The sequence below is a fragment of the Nyctibius grandis genome, chromosome 3 (genome assembly GCF_013368605.1).
Source record: "Nyctibius grandis isolate bNycGra1 chromosome 3, bNycGra1.pri, whole genome shotgun sequence".
Classification (NCBI taxonomy): Eukaryota; Metazoa; Chordata; class Aves; order Nyctibiiformes; family Nyctibiidae; genus Nyctibius; species Nyctibius grandis.
In genome coordinates, this window is record NC_090660.1 from 67,757,116 (window position 1) to 67,776,141 (window position 19,026).

Here is a 19,026-nt window from a genome sequence, read left to right on the forward strand (position 1 = left end):
GTATAACTTTTCAGTCTATTTAAAATCCCATTGGAAAATAAATTAATAAACACATTTGTAAAAATATGGCAGGCCGCAAAAATGCTGTTAAAAGATAAAAAAAACAACTCTTTGATTAGAAATAAATAAAAAATATAAAAAATAGTTGCACACACTTTTTACATTCACTTTACAAAAACTGAGTGCAAAAGAAGAAAAAAAAGAAATTGTACTGAAATAAATACAATATACTAACAGAGTGCATTGCTGTTAATACAAATAGTCTGTTGTGGTTTTATTCTTTTTTTTTTATGTCAGCTGGGAAAAAATTAGTGCAATGTTGCAATTGTAAATGCAGCATGGCAACCTACACCCCTTAGCAGTACATGAACTCCTAACAGATCCATCTGGAGTTTACTGCTGTTAAGTAATTTCTGTTGCCCAGCAGCTTTCACATCCTACACATGGATGCCCTTCACTGCCTGTTTGATACTTTCCAGCAGAGCTTTGCATTCGGGGGAATAGTCCCGTTCCAGATTGCTGTACATGTCTGTGAGTGTATTTACATATGCTTCGAAATTCTGCTCACTGATTGGCCCCTAAATGAAGACAAAACAGATTATAATTGTAGGAGAGAAAATTAAGGCCAAAAAAAACCCCAGACACCCAACCCCAAAGCATGGTAAAGCAGCAATATAGCAACTGGGGAGAAGTCATAAACAGGGCAGCCATCCAAATTTATGGAGGGGTTGTAGAAATGAAGGGAGTTGCACGTTCTGGGGGAGCCACACCCAGTCCAAGCAAGAAAAGGGGTTGGAGATGTTATCATCAGTGTAACTTGCTTTTTTATTGTGGCCTGTTTGGCTCTGGGATTGTGGCTGACGTCCCCATAACTGTCCTCACTTAATCTCCCAGCAGCACTCTTGAGATTGAGAAAGGGGACTGTAACTCTGGAGACCCAAGTACCTTTGCGGATTTGGCCTGCATTTGCAAGTAAGACATCAAGAACATGGAGTTTTTGAGAAGGTAGAGCTTTGCTGGCTCCAGAAAAATCACCTGTATGAAACAGGTTAAGTTTTGATCTAGAAGCAGAGTAAATAAGGAGTTTTGGTGTAAAGTTTTCACTGTTTGTGCAGGGTGGACGTTCGGATAGGGAGGGATGAGGGAAAAGCCTGTCCTGCACAGTGCGGTACAGGGCAGTGATACCAGAGCTGGCTCAGTCCTGGGAGCAACTGCGCCTGCTATCACGCAGATTTCATGACCCAGCATCTCTGCAAAGTAAATTAGGCTAAAAGAGCTCTCTGCTAATGCAGCTCCAGTGCTCCTGCTGGTCCCTGAGCTTGCTCATCTGCTTCAAGTGCTGGCAAAACAGTCTCAAAGAAGGTGCGAAGCTGCTGGCTGTGGTCTTACCATCTGTGGAAGCTGAATGTCAGCAAGACTGGAGATTAGGGCTTGGCTTAAGCCAGCTAACTCCTTCAACAGGCTCTCGTTGTTCTGCTCTATGAGTTTGTTCTCTTCTTCTATTGTTTTCAAATTGCTCTCCATAGATGTGATCTAGAAGACAGAGGCAGGCACAAATACTCAGACAGACAGACCCTTGGCAGAGTTGTAACTGCAGTTTGAACCAAAATGGCAGTCACGTGCTTATGAGAGGGGCCACAATGGATCTGAAACTCAGGTATGTTTTTTTGTAGGATAGACATAACTTCTCCATAGAATAATCAGAGCAAGGAAGAGGTTGTATTCACTCTGAACCTATAGATTTTGCTGCTGGTTCATGGAGAAACCTTGTGGCAGTGAGGCACTGGAGGGTGCCCCACAGTGGGAGGAGGGAATTGAGCTGAGGGGGAAAGGACAGTGTGGAGCTGGGATGGAAAGTGTGGCCGCAGGGCTGGCAGAGGGAAGGAGAAAGGAGGCTGATGTTTACATTCCTGTCCTGCTCTTACAGCATCCCTGCTGATTGACCACAATAGCAACGGTACGGGTATTAGCTCTTGTGCTACTTTCCTGCCCTGCTCCTGGGTGGAGGGTAGAGCTGTGTGCTGGCTGGGATTAGCAACAGGACTGGCACTGGAAACAATAAGAGAAAAATGGAGTGGAAAGGAAACTGAGAGGTTGAGCGCACAACGATCATTGGAAAGATGATATCTGACTAACAAAACAGAAACGAGGGTTTTGGAAAGAGCAGGAAAAAGCATCTGAGGCAGCAAAATGCTATCTTTTTAGCTTGAGAGCACTGGGAATATACTCAGCTCTGAAGGCTTGTATGTCAAAAGCAGTGCTGAAAAACTGAAGGCAGCAACAATAGGGCTGCAGTGGGCAGTGAGGCAGCGGGGCAGTGGGGCAGGGCAGAACAAAGGGCTGCCACCCCTGTGCCTGGCCACAGCTCTGCAAGGCACAGAGCCGTGGAGTCATGTCCACGGCTGTTAAGATCACCCTCTCCTTGTTAGGATGCACATCTCTGCACTACTTAAATGTCTTTTGCTGTGGCCACTTTACTTCCCTTCCTCACGCACCATCACACATCAAGACTGTTCCCAGGGGCAGGAACCCCTTTTTGCCTGCCTGCGATTCACTACAACCTCTCCTCTGGAGGGTGCTCGCAGCAGCCTAACACCTGGCCAGGCTAGATTAAAAGGAGATAGAGCAAGCCATGTAGGAGATGTGTTGCTTCAGCTGTCGCTCAGTTCAGGCTTTGCTGGTCCCCTTCACCGGGGAGCACGTCAGAGGAGAAGAAATCTGACTGCATAAATTGGGCGATCTCTGTGCATACAGCACAGTAACCACCAGAGAGAACTGAAATAAATGTCCTGAGACACTGAACACCACCCCCAACACCTCACTGCAGTAGAATTTGGGATGGATATTCCCACAACCTTTGCAGTGTGAAGCCAGATCATTTAGATCCAGCATAAGGTGGCATAAGCTTCACCCTTATTTAGACCATACATGTGGTGGTTATTGCAAAAACAGCATGAATCAACACTATACATTCCAGTGTGGTACAAATACAGAGAGGTATGGTTACACTCAGTTTGGTTTAGATCAGTTTAGACTTATAGTCAGTTCCCAGATCTCATTTAGGAACATTTTTCTTAAACTCTTGTTCCTAAAATATTGAGCAAGGTCTGCTCTTGCTTTTACCCAGTCTGTCCAGGTGAACTCCTGGGTGCATATAGGAGCCTCCGGAGGGATGAACGTATTCAGCTTACTCCATAGAACCACTATCGGTGTCTTAAAGCCAATTTAATCTCTCCAGTATACAAAAGAATGAAAGAGAGTGACTCTTTTCCATAGCTCCCATGAAACCCGTCAGCTACACAAATTAGCAAAAGGCATCCGTTCTTTACCAGGTGTTGCCTGGAGGCAAAATTCAAATTATTTGAATAACTGACAGTGGGTGAACTGAACTAGGGAGATTTTCTTAGGCACACATAAGAGCAAAGTCAACTCCCATTAAGAGTTAGAGTGTGCTGGTAAGAGGTAATATCCTCCCTAAAAAATGCAGTCATGGGATTCTGCACGGTTTGGTCAACAGAAGTTTGGTCAACAAAGGAAAATTAATGTTTTGTTTGGTAAATATGTTTTTTCTGCTTGCCAAGATTAACTCCAAACTGCCCTGTATTTGTCATTCACCAGATCTTTAGGGCAATACCTAGGAATCTGCTGCTTATTTACAGAAAACAAACAAACAAACAAAAACTTGACAAAAAAAACGTGTAGGATTTTGGTACTTTTAAGTGCCACAGATGGGAAAACAAGTGCACAGGAGACTATCTTTGTTCAAACATAGCATTTACATAGCATTTCATTTGTTTATAGTGCTTAAACATAGCATAAGAAAAGGTAAAACTTTCATGTGGATGTCATACCTGGGTTTGAAGTTTCATCATGTCAGCTTCTATTTTAAGATTGGATTCATTCAGTTCTTTTATTTCCTCATCTAAGTGTCTGATTTCTTCATCACTCTCAATACCTGCAAGTAGTTGAAAATACCAATATCAGGTTTAAAGTGTCCACATGTAAATGGCTGTATGAATGACACGATGTGTTACCTGTTACTGAACAAGAGGAAGATAACAAGGTTTTGATCAAATGATTGATCCTTAAATTGCCTTTTACTTTGCTTTTATTGTCAAAATTGTTTCCTAGCTGTAAAACATCTATATGAGCTGAAAAATAGAAGGGGCTTTCTGAGTCTTTGTGTTTCATAATTCTTTTTTTCCAGTGCAACGTGCAACTACAAGCTGGAGGATACAGAAAGGAAAAATTGCCCAGAAAGAGGAAAGTTTATCATGAAACGGGGTATTTACAATGTTTTTTTTTTTTTGTTATAAAAGAAATGTAACAGCAACACTTCTTTTGCAGGGAACACTCCAGGGTAACATCTCTACTAGTATAATTGCTGACTTTAGTAAGCTCATCTGTACCTGCTTCTGATCTTTCAAGAAGTTCCGTGGGGGCAAACCTCTGTGCAGAATAACTTCAAGAAGCACAGCCTTAGTTACATGTGATAAATGGTGAAATTTAAATAACATCAAATGGGAAATTGTCAGGAAGCTAACAAGCATTACAGAAAAAAAAAAGGGAAGGAAGACTTTTACATCCCCAACAAGTTAGATACAGCAAAGAAAAAAAACTTCAGGTCTTTAATGAAAGCCTTGTGCTGAAAAATGCTGAGTAGCTACAGCTGCTCGCAATACGTGTCCTTCTTTCTGCTTAGTATCACTCTGAGACCAACTCTGCCTAGAGTTTTGTGCCACTGTTACTGCTCTAAAACCTAGAGTCCTGAACTGAGTCTACGGGGGAGTAAGCTTGGGAAATCCATAAGCAGCAGTCCCTGACCCAGTGAAAACATGGACACGTGGAAGCACACTCATTTGCCCAATGTAGCACAACCGTTTTGCTCAGCAGTTGGAGCCATAAAGACTAAGCTCCCTGAATCCTGGCTCAATGCCCAGCTTTCTAAAGCACGCTGTATAAGAAGGGAGGCTCCTACATATTTCCCCCTATAACTATTTGGTAATTGTTACTTTACACTTGGGTTAGCAAAATCGTCCAAGTGCTGCACAGATACTAAACTATGTAGTACTCAAATTAGGGAGAGGAGTCAATTTCTACACACCATATTTATCCCTTCTTACTTTAGCTATCCGATAGCTAAGTCCTCCTGATCTGTAACTAATAATTTAATAGTAGTAACAATATTTAAAGCATCTCCACATCAAAAAATAATGCTCTGAGACAAGGTGAGAGCATATCCTGAATGTTGAGTTATCATGATGTAAATGAGAATAATTTTATAATCTCTCATGCAAAGATTTTTGTTATTCAAGATTTGTTATTGCTAGAGACAACTGAAAGGAGTGAGAATTGATGCCAGAATGGCATAAAGGGGCCCTTCTATCTAAATAAATGTCATCGTCTTTTACAAATCTTACCACCACTTGCTTTAAGCTTGATAGTCATTAATTCTTCCGAAATTTTGCCCTTTTTTATGGCTTGTGCATTCAGAGGACAACCAGACAGACTGAAACGGATAGGAAAAAAAACATTAGCACCCACTTGAAAATGGCAACAATCCTTTCAGGCAATATTATCATGCACTTGGACAGACCTCTGTACCTAAGGTCACGTCAGTATCTCCATTATAGCATAGCTTCGGGGAATGACATAACTCATAAAGAGCCATTTAACTGTATATTCCAGCTTGAAAATTGGCACAGAAATTTCAACCTATAAGTAAACAACTCTTAAGCGTATTTCAGAATAATCAAAATAGCAGTGGCAGCTACTGTGAAGATGCATTTACAGAATTCTTGAAGTTCCAACACTTAAAAATAAGAGCTCCCTATTGTTTTTATTGAGGGCTTGTGCTCCAGGTGAGAGGGGCAGAATGGTCCTTTAAAATGGCAAGTTTACTATCTTAAAAAAAAATTAGTTAATGGGATGATTTCCACAGTGCACAACTACTGTGTCATTTTGTTGATACATAATAATGATCAATACAATAAGAAGTCTGGATATACCCTATAGTCTGTAATAGCTTTTTTGAATGGTTCTATTATATAGTCAGTTTGCTTTTTAACCACTGTTCACATTAAATTACGTTTTGCTATTTCAAAGCTTACAGTTTCATCAGCTGGTAATTATCTGACGCAATTTTTATAGCCCACTAAAGAGCTAAGATGAATTGCACTGTCTTAACACTATCTTTATAAATAACAAAGAAGAAATACCCATATGCTGAAGAACTGGCAGAAGGATTTGTATTCAGATATAGCCAAGTGAGGAGTGAAGGAAAATTTTGTTGCACAGGAAAATGATTGATTTTTGTGTGTAAAAATTAAAAACAAAATCCTAACAGACATTGTATTTCCACATGGGGGAAAGAAAAGCTTTTGCAGGTTAAAGTTAGCTTCACACTGGCTTAGCTAAAAGCTATATAGGGAAAGAAGCTAGTTCTCCAGTTCTAAAATGCTGCTAACTAAAATGCAGATAACTAACTGGAAGAATGTCTCAAAGTCATGGGTTATTTGTTAGGTTTCAAATGTCCTAGGAAAGGATACCATATGACAAAGCTATACTTGCAACCTCATTTTAACTAACCTGATCTTGAGTGTGATCCAGCCTTCCGCAGGAGAGAAATCATCTGCAGTATGAGTTGCAACCAGCTAACATACTATTTATGTTCTTTGCTTAATTAACCCCAATTTACAGTAAGGTCCTAATGCAAAGACTTTAACATGGGGTGTAGATCATAAAGTTAGGATAATGCTGCACTCTGGCTGAATTTGTTCAAGTCACCTTGGACATTCTTGTGTTAGAGAAGTTTGTTCAGAGTGTTCGAAAAAAAGCAAAGAAGGTACAGAATATAGACTTAATTCCTATTACAGACAGAAGATCAAACTTTGCGAGGTATCAATTCAGATTCTATACCTAGGTTCTTTGAGTAATACTGATTGCACATGGTCAAATTATACTAGTATTTTCACAGTGATATATAAAATCATAGTGTTTATCGTTACTGGTTGTATGTATGATTTCTGCTTTGTAAGGTTAGTTTTCTTTGTAAGACTCTTACAACTTCAAACTTGTGTAGTCCATATGAGTTCTACATGTTTACTTTTTTGGTGTGCTTCTAGCTATTAAAATACTAAGTTTATGAAAACAGCTTTTCCACTAGTAGAAGGATGAAATGAATGCAGCCATTGCTCTTGCTAAATCTTTTCTGGTGACTTTTCAATGATATTTGTGTTTTCTGTAAAAGATATACAGATACAACTCCATATTTGCCCAGGAAAGAACTCTGAATTTTAAACTGTATAGAAACTATGCTAACCTGAAGAAAACACCTTAGAAAGTCACACTGCAGTGGGAACATAAAAAAGAGTAAAAAGTTGATCCCAACTCTCTGAAAGTTATTCTGATCCATACTACTTCAGCTGCAATGTAAACTATGTTGTTACTTAAAAGACTACAGCACAATTTACTCAGACTGTAACCTCACATGTTGCCAATTCAACAGTGGAATGTTAAGGAAAAATAAAAAGAGAAAACACAAAGTTATACCTTCTGTGGGTGACAAAAACATTATTAACATGACCCAGCCCGTTGCAGCCTGGCAAAGGACAGTGTGGCAGCTCTTGTTTGTTCAGTTTCCAGGATAGTGAAGACCCATTGACAGGACTCTCCTTCTGTCTCTTGGCAGCCAAAGGACAACCAGAAGCAGTGCGATGAGAAGTGTATTTACCTGATATGTGACCTTGGCCATCACAGCCTATCACTGGGCATCTACAGAAACACAGCAAAAGAACCCCCGTTTTCACTGGAGCAAGCAGGCGAAGACAGTCTCAAGAAAGTCTGAGAAAATAATTCCAGCTGCCTGTGCCACTTTGCATTAATGGATTAAGACTTGGTCCCTGGAGGCACACTGTACCTGAGCATCCAATTCATGTCAAGCTGAGTTATGGGCGTTCAGCTGATCTTAAAATTAGGCAATTTAATATACAGTCATATAGCCTAAGAAACTAAAACATTCATTTAGATAGTATTTTACCAGAAACGAAAATTGAAATTCTATCACAGGCAATAAATCACACTTCTACAAGTGTATGTGTCCTGGTTTGGCCCAAACCAGGCCAATTAGTCTTAGAGAAACCAAGGTCACTGCTAAATTCCTCACTGCTTAGGAGTGAAGAGTCAAAGAGGGGTCGCACCTGCAGGGAGGAGCAGATGGGGCAGGTGGCCCAGAATTGACCAACAAGGTGTTCCATCCCATACACGTCATTCTCACTTTCCTATTTATCACTAACCCACTGCCTCCTGGAGGTGGGGCCCAGGAGGGAGGGGCCTTCCTGTCTTCCACTGATTGGTACCAGCTTTGCCAATTTTCCAGTTAAAAGCCTGCAGGTGTGATAGCAGGGGGAGCTATTGCATTTTCCCCTCTGCCTGTGCTGGGGGGAGCTACTGCATTTTCCCCTCTGCTTTTGCTGGGGGGAGCAACTCTGTCTGAGGAGGATTTCCAAGCTCTCAGTCTTGGTTTTGTATATATTTGTATATATTTGATTATTTCTATTATTATTGTTATTATATTCTTTTTCATTATTATAGTTTATTAAAACTGTTTTAACTTTCTAACCCATAAGTCTCTCTCCCTTTTCCCTTTCCCTTTCCCTTAGGGGGGGAGAGGGTTAACAGAGAGCATCTGCCACCTGGTTAATAGCTGGCCCAGCTTTAAACTGTGACAGTATGGGAAGTCAACATTCTCTCCTCTCTAGGTTTCTGGCATGAAGAAGAGAGTGGGTTCCTGTACCTGGAAAACTTGTATCATCTCATGCAAATACTTGCAAATAAAGGTTTGGGATTTTTTTGCACTGCTCTGTCAGTGTTATCCAGGCTCTCATGTATCATTAGCAAGTATTAGAACAACATTGTGTGCAACTAGATCTTCATACCTATATTCTGGTAGTTAGCGTTCAAGTCAGGAATGTAGTGAATCTCTATTGAGTTTCCAGCTTTCACTTTAAGTGAAATTTTATTTTATTTATAAAGACATGAGACATATATTTAAGTTCTCTGGGACATATTTTTAAGGTGTCACTCTGATTTAATTAGATGACATGTTAAGATTTCAGTACAGGCAGAAATAATTTGTTTTCCTTCATTTTGCCAAATTTTCCAACCAAATGGCACTTTCATAGCACTGTTTAAAATAATTGGACCAATGCAAGCAGATATAGCAATCCTTCCTCACTGTTCAGGCTCCAAGGTGATGGACTCCACCAGCTTCTCTAGAAGGAGAAACAGTTGGTTCAGCTCCAGCTCTAGGCCATATCCTCATGTGGCTCAGATTAACTGGGGCATCTCCTATGATACCTCAAGTCCTGAGGGGGGCTTTTTACCCCCTTCACTGGTGGTAGACTCCTGCTTTTTTACTCACTTAAGTTCAGGGTCTTCTTTTTCTTCCTTGCTAGGAGTCACTTTGATACCTCCTTTCCTGGCACGAGGACAACCAGACAAGCTGAAAGAAGCACACAGAATAAAAGCCACCTCTTTCTGCTACTGTCTGCTGAGAACCCTGAGCGCTGCAGCCCCGTGTGATGGGACAGTTTTTACCTTCTGTGGGATGCATAGTTCCCCGTCACATGGCCAGAGCCGTCACAGCCAGGTGTTGGGCACCTATTGAATAGTACAGGGAGCTTACAAAATATGGCTTCAAAGGTACACAGAAAATAACGTGTACATTCTACATTTTGTCTAAGGTGGAAGAAAGAAGAGCAGAGCTTTTGTTGAATAAGTAAAATTGGTTCTTGCTGATTTTTTTCAAAATGAGCAGACTCCTTTCATGTATTCTTTTCTTTTGTAACAGAGTTTTAGTAAGGAATGTGAAATATACTGCATATGATGTGTAGATTTAATTAGCTTATAACACTGTTTGCATCAAACGTTTTTCCTTGTACAGAATCAACATTACAGAAAAAAAGCAGCTTGATATAGATCTATTTGTAAATTTACTGTTATGTGTGTGTTTGTTATTCTTGTGATGTTTTCAGGTACAGATATAAATAAGCACTTTGCCAGTATTTACAGAAGGGGAAACAGAAGCAGAGAAGCAGTTTTACTTTTGAGCATCAGTAATGATAGCCGGAATTTGAATTTAATAATTTGTATATTCTAGCACTGCAAGCATACAACAGGACAATATCTTTCTAGCACTAGATTCATTTGGGTATTCAGCTTCGCAACTGGATTATGCTTATGTCTCATAGTTAAGAGGTTTCTGTGTGTGTGTGCAACAAACAAGCCTTTTCAAGTATTAATGTTTAATACTGAAACATCCATACAATGAAAAGAAACAAACCTGCCTGTTACTGTGTTTTTTGCCAGTGGTCTGGGAGGGTGGGCTTCTTGCTTGCTGATCATACATGAAGAATGTGCTCCAAAAGCCTACTGGAGTCAGTAGGTCTTTCCACTGACTTCTGTGGGGTCTGGAGCAGGACATTACTGGTAGCACCTTCAATCTCAGAAATTCAGATTTTTTTTTTCCATTTAAGGTTGTTGTATTTCATGTGTATGTTTTTGGTTTTGTTTGTTTTGTTTGTTTTTTTTTTTTTAAGAGAAGAGAAATGCACCTCAGCACACAAAGCAGCAGACACAAAAAAATATTTACCTTTGGAAGCTGTGTCAGCCATTTCTATGTTTCTATATTATGCAGCACAAAGTTCTTATACTAAGCACCACTAAGGGCCTTTTGAATCCTATGATTTTTACAGAGTATCAGAATTACAGAAAGAGTTGTACCAAATAATCTTGTACTGAACCATTAAGGAAACTTTCATTGTTTAAGACTCTCTTAAGGGTCTCAGTTGTTATTGAATCTTTCCTGAGGTGAGGAGATGGGTGATTTAATCTAGTCATTGGTAGGCTGCCATGGAAAACACCTACAAATAGTTGTAATAGCCCATCTGAGCATGCAGGTGTATCTCTTAACAGAATATTTAAAACTATTTTTCTGTGAACAATTAATTTGTCAAAAATGTAATTTCTTTTGGACATGACCAAATTTATTCACTGATTCAAGTAGAATTCCACAAATAATTTCAAGTGAAGAAGGGGGACACATTTTGGTTTTTTTCAAGATAATGTCAAAACATTTCGTGCTGACATTTTATGAACAAAATATTTTGGCAGAATGACATCCTTCAAAGTGACAGATAAGGCAGAGGTGTGGGTTGCAGAATGCCAGACGTGCTCAACTGTGTAGAGCTAAATGTTTACCTGTCTGAGTGTGGGACAAGGACTGGGCACAATGTCATGCGGAGCAGGCAGCAAGGGCAGATGTCTGGAGTGTGAATGCTCACAAGTAAATCCAGAACACCTGCCAAATACTATGGGTATTAATTTTGGCTACTTGTTTTATCAGATGATCACAGATGGAAGAGCTGTCCACATAGACTGGACGTGGATTTTAATTCAGTAAGAGCTCTTTGTGGGAGACATTCAGGTCTGAGAGTAATGGACTTAAAAAAGACACTGAACTAAATTTAAATCTCACCATCTGTATTTACCAATTCTGGCAGCAGATAGATAGATTTCACAATCAGATTAGAGTCCAAGGTATTCTTGAGGTCATTAAAGATTTGAGGCTGAGATATTATCAATACCGATAAAATTATAAGATGATATTTCAGGTGGACTACTGACAAATTAGTAAGAAGCTTCACTAGCAAGATTCCTAAGCTTGACCACTGGGTTGGATTTTCCAAATATTGGTTATATCTTTGTATGGATTGTGAAATTCCACAATACAAGATACACCAACAATGTATTGCCTTACATTTAGTAGTACTGTGGATCTTCATCAGCTTTTAACTGGCTGATGAATTTGAACTGGTGCCCCAGCTTAGGGAGTCATCCTCTGTTATGGATCCCTGTGCAGAGCTAAGAAAATCAGATTTACATTGGAGGGCCAGAGGCCCCCGGAGCGCAAGATAGATGTCAGCTCTCAAGTGAATGTAGGTTACAGATTCTTTTACAATTCATCATATTTGTTTTCTAAGAACAAATCTCTCAGTGATTTCACATAGAAATTCTTGCAACTGTGCATCGAGTGTCTGCTATTTTGTTCCCTTCTCCGAGAGGGTTGCTTTGTCTTTAGGTAGATGAACTACAACTGCACGTAAAATTGATATACTGACCTGCAGATCTATGAGCATTTCTGGTACTTTTACTCCCTAGAAAGCTCACAGGGATGGTTGGATATTAACTGTAGTTAAGGGAAACCCACAGAGGTCAGCTGAGAAAACATACCATTGACTGAAATATGTCATGCTGCCTAGGGAACATGGATCAGTATCAACATGTTGTGTGAAACCTATCTAGAAAAACTGCTAGAATCTCTCCTAAAAACTGACATTAACCGCTGCAACAACTTGTCTAAGGATAGGACTGACTACCTATTGCTTAAAGTTTCTGAAATATAAGTAAATATCTTTCTAAAGTACACTCTTAAAATTCTTTAAGGCTTGATAAGCAAGCTCTTTGGTGAAATAGGATAATCAGTCATCATTATCCCTTATAACTTTAAAATCTGAGTCATCATCAACTTTAATATGTTTTAATTTGACCACCTTGCATTGCTCTGGGCAGCAAGAATCTTCAGATAGAAAATTTCTTGAATCTGACTCAAAGGCTCACTTTCTGAACAGACCTTCCTTATTCCCAAACTGTAGATCACATGGAAGCTTTGTATCTTTGCTGGCTTAGAGTTTCATAATTACAGCCAAAATCATATCTTGATTCTGGCAAATTAAACATGAATAACATTTGGAAAAAATACACAGCTTTTTCATATTCATGCCTAACTACATGAGGGTACTTTCGTGGCCTGATTCTATGAACATTTATGCCCTCTGCTCACATAGCAATAGTAAAATTAACTATTGATATCACTATACTATACCAGTGCAAACACAATTGCAGTTTTTGGCATAAGATTTCGTTTAGCCAACACTTATCAAAAGCAGAGTTTTGTTTGAAATTTCACCTGAACTATGTTTGCAGGAAGCTAAAATAAGCTGGTACGTTTGTGGAAAATAATTTTATTTAGCCCTTTTTCCTTTTGCAAATTGTCTGTGAACAGATTTTGATTCTTGCTCTTTTTCTAGTTAATTGAAATTAAATGCTAAGTGCGTTATGCAACATATTTCTGTCTGTGAAATGTCCATGAACTTTGACTTTGTCTTTCACAACTCACTTATTATACATGGCATACAGTGTGCAGTTTGTCATTTAAGTCATATGCTGTTGCTCCTCTTTCCTTATGGCATGACCAAAACTCTAGAAGCTTTAGTGGAAAAATAACCATATTGGTATGCAAATTTCCTTATTCACACATGAATATGGGGTGGGGGGGCTGCATGAGGAGCAACTATTCAAAATATTTGTGTGTCTATGTATGGCAGAAAGCAACAAACAACAGGACAAATATATGTAGACTCAGCAAATGATTTCAAATTTGTCAGCATTTTCACAAGTCAGTTTCTTGCTACTTGTGCTGCTCTTTTTAAAACAAACTAAACCTAAATTTTATACCTTTGAGACTCAGTGATGGAAAAACTAAAGCATTGTGCCAGTGTGTCAGTTGACCTACTGGCTTTGGGAAGTGCTTTGAACAGTTGACTATATAAATGGCCTTTTTTGCCATTTTGCTGCATCTCCAGTAGGTTTAACTCCATACCTACCATCAGTTCAGCATTTTGTTTATAATTCAAGTTGTTGGGACTAAGGGATAAGACCACTAACATTTGATCTAGGGAAGTTAAACACTGAATCAAGCCTACGTGTAGTCACTCTTACTATTAATACCGTTAGAACAGCATAATAGTGCCATGATCAGACTTTTGTTTTCTTCTATCTGGACTAGGGGTGAACCTAAAGGACAGAAAGGACAGTCATGGGATTCTCCCCTTTTTACACACATTCATGAGTTTTTCCAAGCCATCTATTATGGGATCCAATTTACAAGTTGCAGAGGGAAAGCTATGAAAGAACTCTAATTATCCTTTCCTCTTCTCCACATCCTCATTGACAAAGTCAATTCAGTAACTAGATGACTGGTTGCCAGTGCCTCTCTTGACTACAGATTTTTGAAATATTCATATGTCCCTATACATCTGTCTATATAGCAGAGCCTGCACAGTCCTTTTGTAAGTGATATTTCATGGTGAGAATTATGCCAGCACAAAATCATATGACTTGATGTCTGCTTCAGTGACATTGAACTCATAGTATATGGTGGTGAATGATAAAATATAATTTGCAGGAGTTCTGGTCTCATTTTTAGATTTATTCTAACTAGATTTATTTCTAACTAAATAATTCTAATTTATTCTAACTGATTCAGACTGAGTTATTTGCCAGATCAGTCTTACATGTTAGACATTTTCTGTTTCCCATTCAGAAATACTGTGAGAGCATCATCTCTCCTAGTATCTACAATTTTCTCCCTCAGGTCCTGGTTAATTCATGAAAATTAAGTGGTGCAAAAATGAAGAAAGACAAATGGAGAAAAGTAAACTCTATTTCATTCAAAAGCTTTCAAACCAATTCACTTCAAGTTTCATACAAAGGTTTGACGTAGCTCAGAGCAATTCAAATGAACAACTGCATTAAGTTAGGGAACATGTTGATCAGACATGAATAATAACATTTGTGCTATTATCAATACTTACTTAAGCTCCTGAGAGTTAGCAGCCATAAGGGATTTTAATGTCTTGTCCGCTAATGGGCACCCAGAAACACTAAAAAAAACCCAACATGAAAAGTTTTACTAAAACAGAACATTTTTTCTCCTAAATCAGCAACCTCCAGACAATCTATGACTTATAATGGGAAAAAAAGATATCATCAGATATTTGCTTTTGACAAAGGAAAAGCAGCCAATATAAGGCTGTAGTTCTTAAATTACCAGAAAGATATACTGTTAGGGGCAAAGTTTTCTAAGCCCCTGTAAAGCTTCGCATGGGGAGCCAGTGGTACACAGAGTCCTTCCTTTATGTTGCCTACATGAAGGACAGGTAGAGCATCTGGTCCATGTGGCTGGGAAAAAGCAGAAACTGCTTCAATCCTGCTCCCAAAAGGAAAAGCAGGAAATTATTATTTCAACCCCTAGGTTGACAGTAGGCTGTTCTGAGGAAAAGATATAGCATCCTCAGATTATGTTAGGCAGATCTATGAATTCAAGCCATTCATGGAGATATCTGCAGAAACCTTATTTAAAATCTCATGCACCAGCATCTGTACAGAGAGTGCTTGTACACTTAGGGAAGTGCAGACTTTACCAAATGACTTATCTACAGGTCTCAGCTAAGAAATGCAGCTACAGTAATAATCATATGCTGCTTAACTCCATCAGTCTATTGAGTCCAGACCTTCACAAAATATAACAAAAACAGGAAAAACAACCACATTTCTGTATGGATTATTTTCTGCAAATTACTTTTATGTAATACTAAAAATATTTTGTAAATACTTTTGTAATTTTTTAATACTAACTTATCCATGGTTAGTATAAAAATGTTCAAAGATGAAAATAGCTAAAAGTAGCTCTATTTCCTGCTTTAGGCTTCCTGTTGTTTCTTACCTGCGGTGTGAGGCATAGTTTCCTGTTACATGACCGCTACCATCACATCCTGGAGTTGGACAGCTATGCAAAGAAGATGCAGTGAGAAATTCGAGTATGTATAATACACCCCATAGCTCGCCCTACCCTTCAATGAATTACGTAATGATTCTTAGGGCAATCACATTCATCATTACACATCTCAACACTATCATGACACTGCAGAAAACTGGCAAAACTTACACGACATGTCTAGTTTTTAATTATTACTTGAAGCATAGATGGAAAAAAGTTTTCCTATTTCCACCATGCAAATAAGTCAAAACCTCATTTTTTTAATCTGTGTAATGTGAAACCACCATGCTTTGCGTAGATTTTTGGTTAGGACATGGGTTCTTAAAAGGAGAGTTTCATTACTGGTACCAAGATTTGACAGCAATTCATAAACGTTAGGGCTGAAGTTTCTGATCTGACCTCCTGTATAACACAGGCCAGAGAACAGTAATTTCCAAAATAATGCCCTCAACCTCTGACTAAAAGAAGGCACCTTCTTTAGAAACACATCCAATCTTTATTTGCTGACTTAAGTGAGAAATTAGGTGTTACGATTGCTTGCAGAATAGAAAGCACATCAAGCTCACACAGCTGAAGTTCAGAATGAGCACAAGAGTTTCCCAAGATGTTTCTCAGCTGAACTGAGAAGTGATACAAAGGTGGTATACATTTTGCAGAACATATACGTTCATTTATGCCAAGAGATGGACCTGTGTTTGACCTGGAGAAGATGTTATAGCTTCTGTTTTTCCTCAACACTTCTTCAGTCATAGCACTGAGCTCATATATCACATTGGGATACAGTCCTCTGCAAGAGGGCAAAGATATCAAGAAACGCAATTTGTGCATGCAGGGGGAGGGGCAAGTGAGTTAAGTATACCTTTCTACAGTGTTATAAAACACTCTAACACCAACCCTGCAGAGTCACCTTATAAAGGGCTGTGTTTCTTTCACTAGGCACATGGATAAGAAGTGCAAGCAGAAACTGTACAAAAGCTTTTAACTAGTGCTCCATACTAATGAATAAGGGGTACCTGAGATCCTCACCTGGCTATTTTCTCTGAGCTGGCAGAGTGCTAGGAAGTTTTTCAAATCTGTAAAAAAGCCTTAGGAAGACATCAGCCTCATTTTCACAGCCCATTTAAACCTGAGCAATGCAGTTATGGGCAAGAGAATTAACATGGAAAAACAGAAAGCACATGCTCGGAGGTGGTATTCGTACAATAGTTCACTGCAACTGAGCTACGCGCGTCAGAAAATTTTTCTCTGCAAGTGCTTATGTCATTTTAAAAACTTCCTCATGATGGAGCCACCTGTATTGAATTGTTCTCTACAAGTCCTGAACTCAATGGGATCATAGAAATGCAGTCTGATACCTATATTACCTATAGATTCTTCTGATAAATTAAAACTATTTCTTATTTAATTTTCTGGACAGCTAATTTTTAGATATTGATTTCTACTCACTGTTTGAAAATAATACCGTAAAGCCACTGTAAACTGATCATTGACTTAGTAAATACTCTGGGTATTATTATTTAGGAGAGTAGAAAAGTATTTTACAGTCGACTCAAAATAGGTCAGTATCACAAAGGAATAAATGTTACAAAAGAAAAGCCATTAGTCTTCAGCAAATAAACCCTCAGTGATTTTTGTATGCATTTGTTTTAGAAAAGGCAAAATAAACCTGACCTGTAGCAATTTAGGTCATGAACTACTACTGCAGACATAATGTGGTGAGTAGACAACACACAGACTGCACGGCATGAGGGGAAAGAATTGCTCTTCATAGCAGCTTGCCCCAGGGAAATGTAAATTCTAGAGACAGAGGCAGATCTAACTGCTTCAGTGCCAGTGAGCCTGGGGAACAGGACACAAGGTGACGGGATGCGACTCATTTTTTTATGGGTGAGCCTGCAGTGATATGTTATGGGCTATCATCTCTAAGCGATACGGAGTGCACTTGTCTAGAGAGACCTACTCTGGTTTGGGACAAAAAGAAAAGTGCTATAAATGATTGCTATGTCCTAGCTGACTATTACAGTGAAAACACTATTGATATCAAAATGATATTGATGTGAATCCAAGGGGTTTTGTGAAGAGCCTAGATGAGGTTTTAAAAAGTGACTAGTGTTATAAGCTGGTTGGGACAATTTTACTGAACGATTCTAAACTGAAACAAGCTGTTACATGCAGAAAGATTCAATGGAATTTCTCTGCAGTTTAGTTGATAGGAAAATTTTGGAACTGAAGACAGAGCAAGTGAGTCTCTGTACTTGGGGAAAAAAAAAAAGAGTATTAGCCTGTTCTCCCAGAGGGTGAATTTGTGCATCCACTTGGTTTTTAGCAGAACAGAATAAATAACTGCTTTGAAGAAAGCAGATGAAGGACTTGACTTAAACATAGATTTCCTACAGGTTGGAAAACCCTGGGGCAGTTCCTGTCTTGTGTTTTATCTTTTTATGAACTTTGCCTGTTTCCTATCTGAGAAATCCCAAGCACTTCTACGCAAGCTCTCAACAGCGGATCTATAAGGACTATTGTCTGAATGAAGTTTATTTAATTATGTAAGCATTAGCACAGCCAATCTGTAGCACACTACGAAACTGAGTGTTTTGTAGAAGGAGCTATTGCCCGTTCGTTAGGTATCTATCTGAGGAATAAGGAGTGATACCCAGTGTAACATTAGTCATGAATCTGTCCAGACCCCGAGGCCTACCCTGGCTTGTCTCCGCTCCAAACCTCATGTCTACTCCAGCGCAGCACTCAGAACAATGGCGTAGTCATACTTTACCAAGGCAGAGGAAAACGTGGCATTTTTTTGTGACTCACGTGATGAGTTCCTTTTTGAGATCTCTTGAATGGAGCTTGGGTTTAGGACTTGGTATGGAGACATCTCCTGGATATTTTTTTTCCTCAGTGTTTTCCGGAGAGCTCACTGGATCTTTCTGAAATAGTAGATGAGAATGTGACAAAAGGTTTCTTTCTTCGAGGCCTCCCGTATACTCAACAAATAACTTGCTGTGGCAAAAGAACCTCTTCAAAACATTAAAAAAAAGTCTTAAGAAATGATGGAGGGATGAAGAAAGTTTAGTACATCATAGTTTCAGGTTCTCATAGATAGACTTTTAAAAATGTTCTGAAAGCATTTCTGAAGGCAGATGCTGGTTTAAGCCGTACATAGGCAAAATTTGATTTTGACTTATAAAATGGTGATAAAGTCCAAAGAACAATACACAGAGAAAATAAAAAAAGTTGTTGACTATATAGAGCCAGAAAAGACAAGTATATTCATGCAAGTATATTCATGTTTTCTCTGTGCAAGTACATCACTGAGTTTTGTATACAGTTGAAGTGAGTACCATTGT

At 39.0% G+C, this 19,026-nt stretch overlaps 1 protein-coding gene across 6 annotated transcripts in view; it reads right to left on the reverse strand.

Annotated features, from left to right (window-relative positions):
* Window positions 1–437: 437 nt before the first annotated feature.
* Window positions 438–19,026, reverse strand: part of ST18 (ST18 C2H2C-type zinc finger transcription factor) — a 176,610-nt gene continuing 158,021 nt past the window's right edge. For all 6 annotated transcript variants that reach the window (XM_068396197.1, XM_068396198.1, XM_068396199.1 and 3 more), the window contains 10 exons: window positions 18,491–18,606; window positions 15,626–15,688; window positions 14,715–14,783; window positions 9,598–9,660; window positions 9,422–9,502; window positions 7,552–7,773; window positions 5,421–5,509; window positions 3,852–3,955; window positions 1,390–1,533; window positions 438–578 (listed from right to left, as the gene is read on the reverse strand). In XM_068396197.1, the coding sequence (XP_068252298.1) occupies window positions 438–578; window positions 1,390–1,533; window positions 3,852–3,955; window positions 5,421–5,509; window positions 7,552–7,773; window positions 9,422–9,502; window positions 9,598–9,660; window positions 14,715–14,783; window positions 15,626–15,688; window positions 18,491–18,606 (1,092 nt within the window). The remainder of the gene's footprint in view (window positions 579–1,389; window positions 1,534–3,851; window positions 3,956–5,420; window positions 5,510–7,551; window positions 7,774–9,421; window positions 9,503–9,597; window positions 9,661–14,714; window positions 14,784–15,625; window positions 15,689–18,490; window positions 18,607–19,026) is intronic.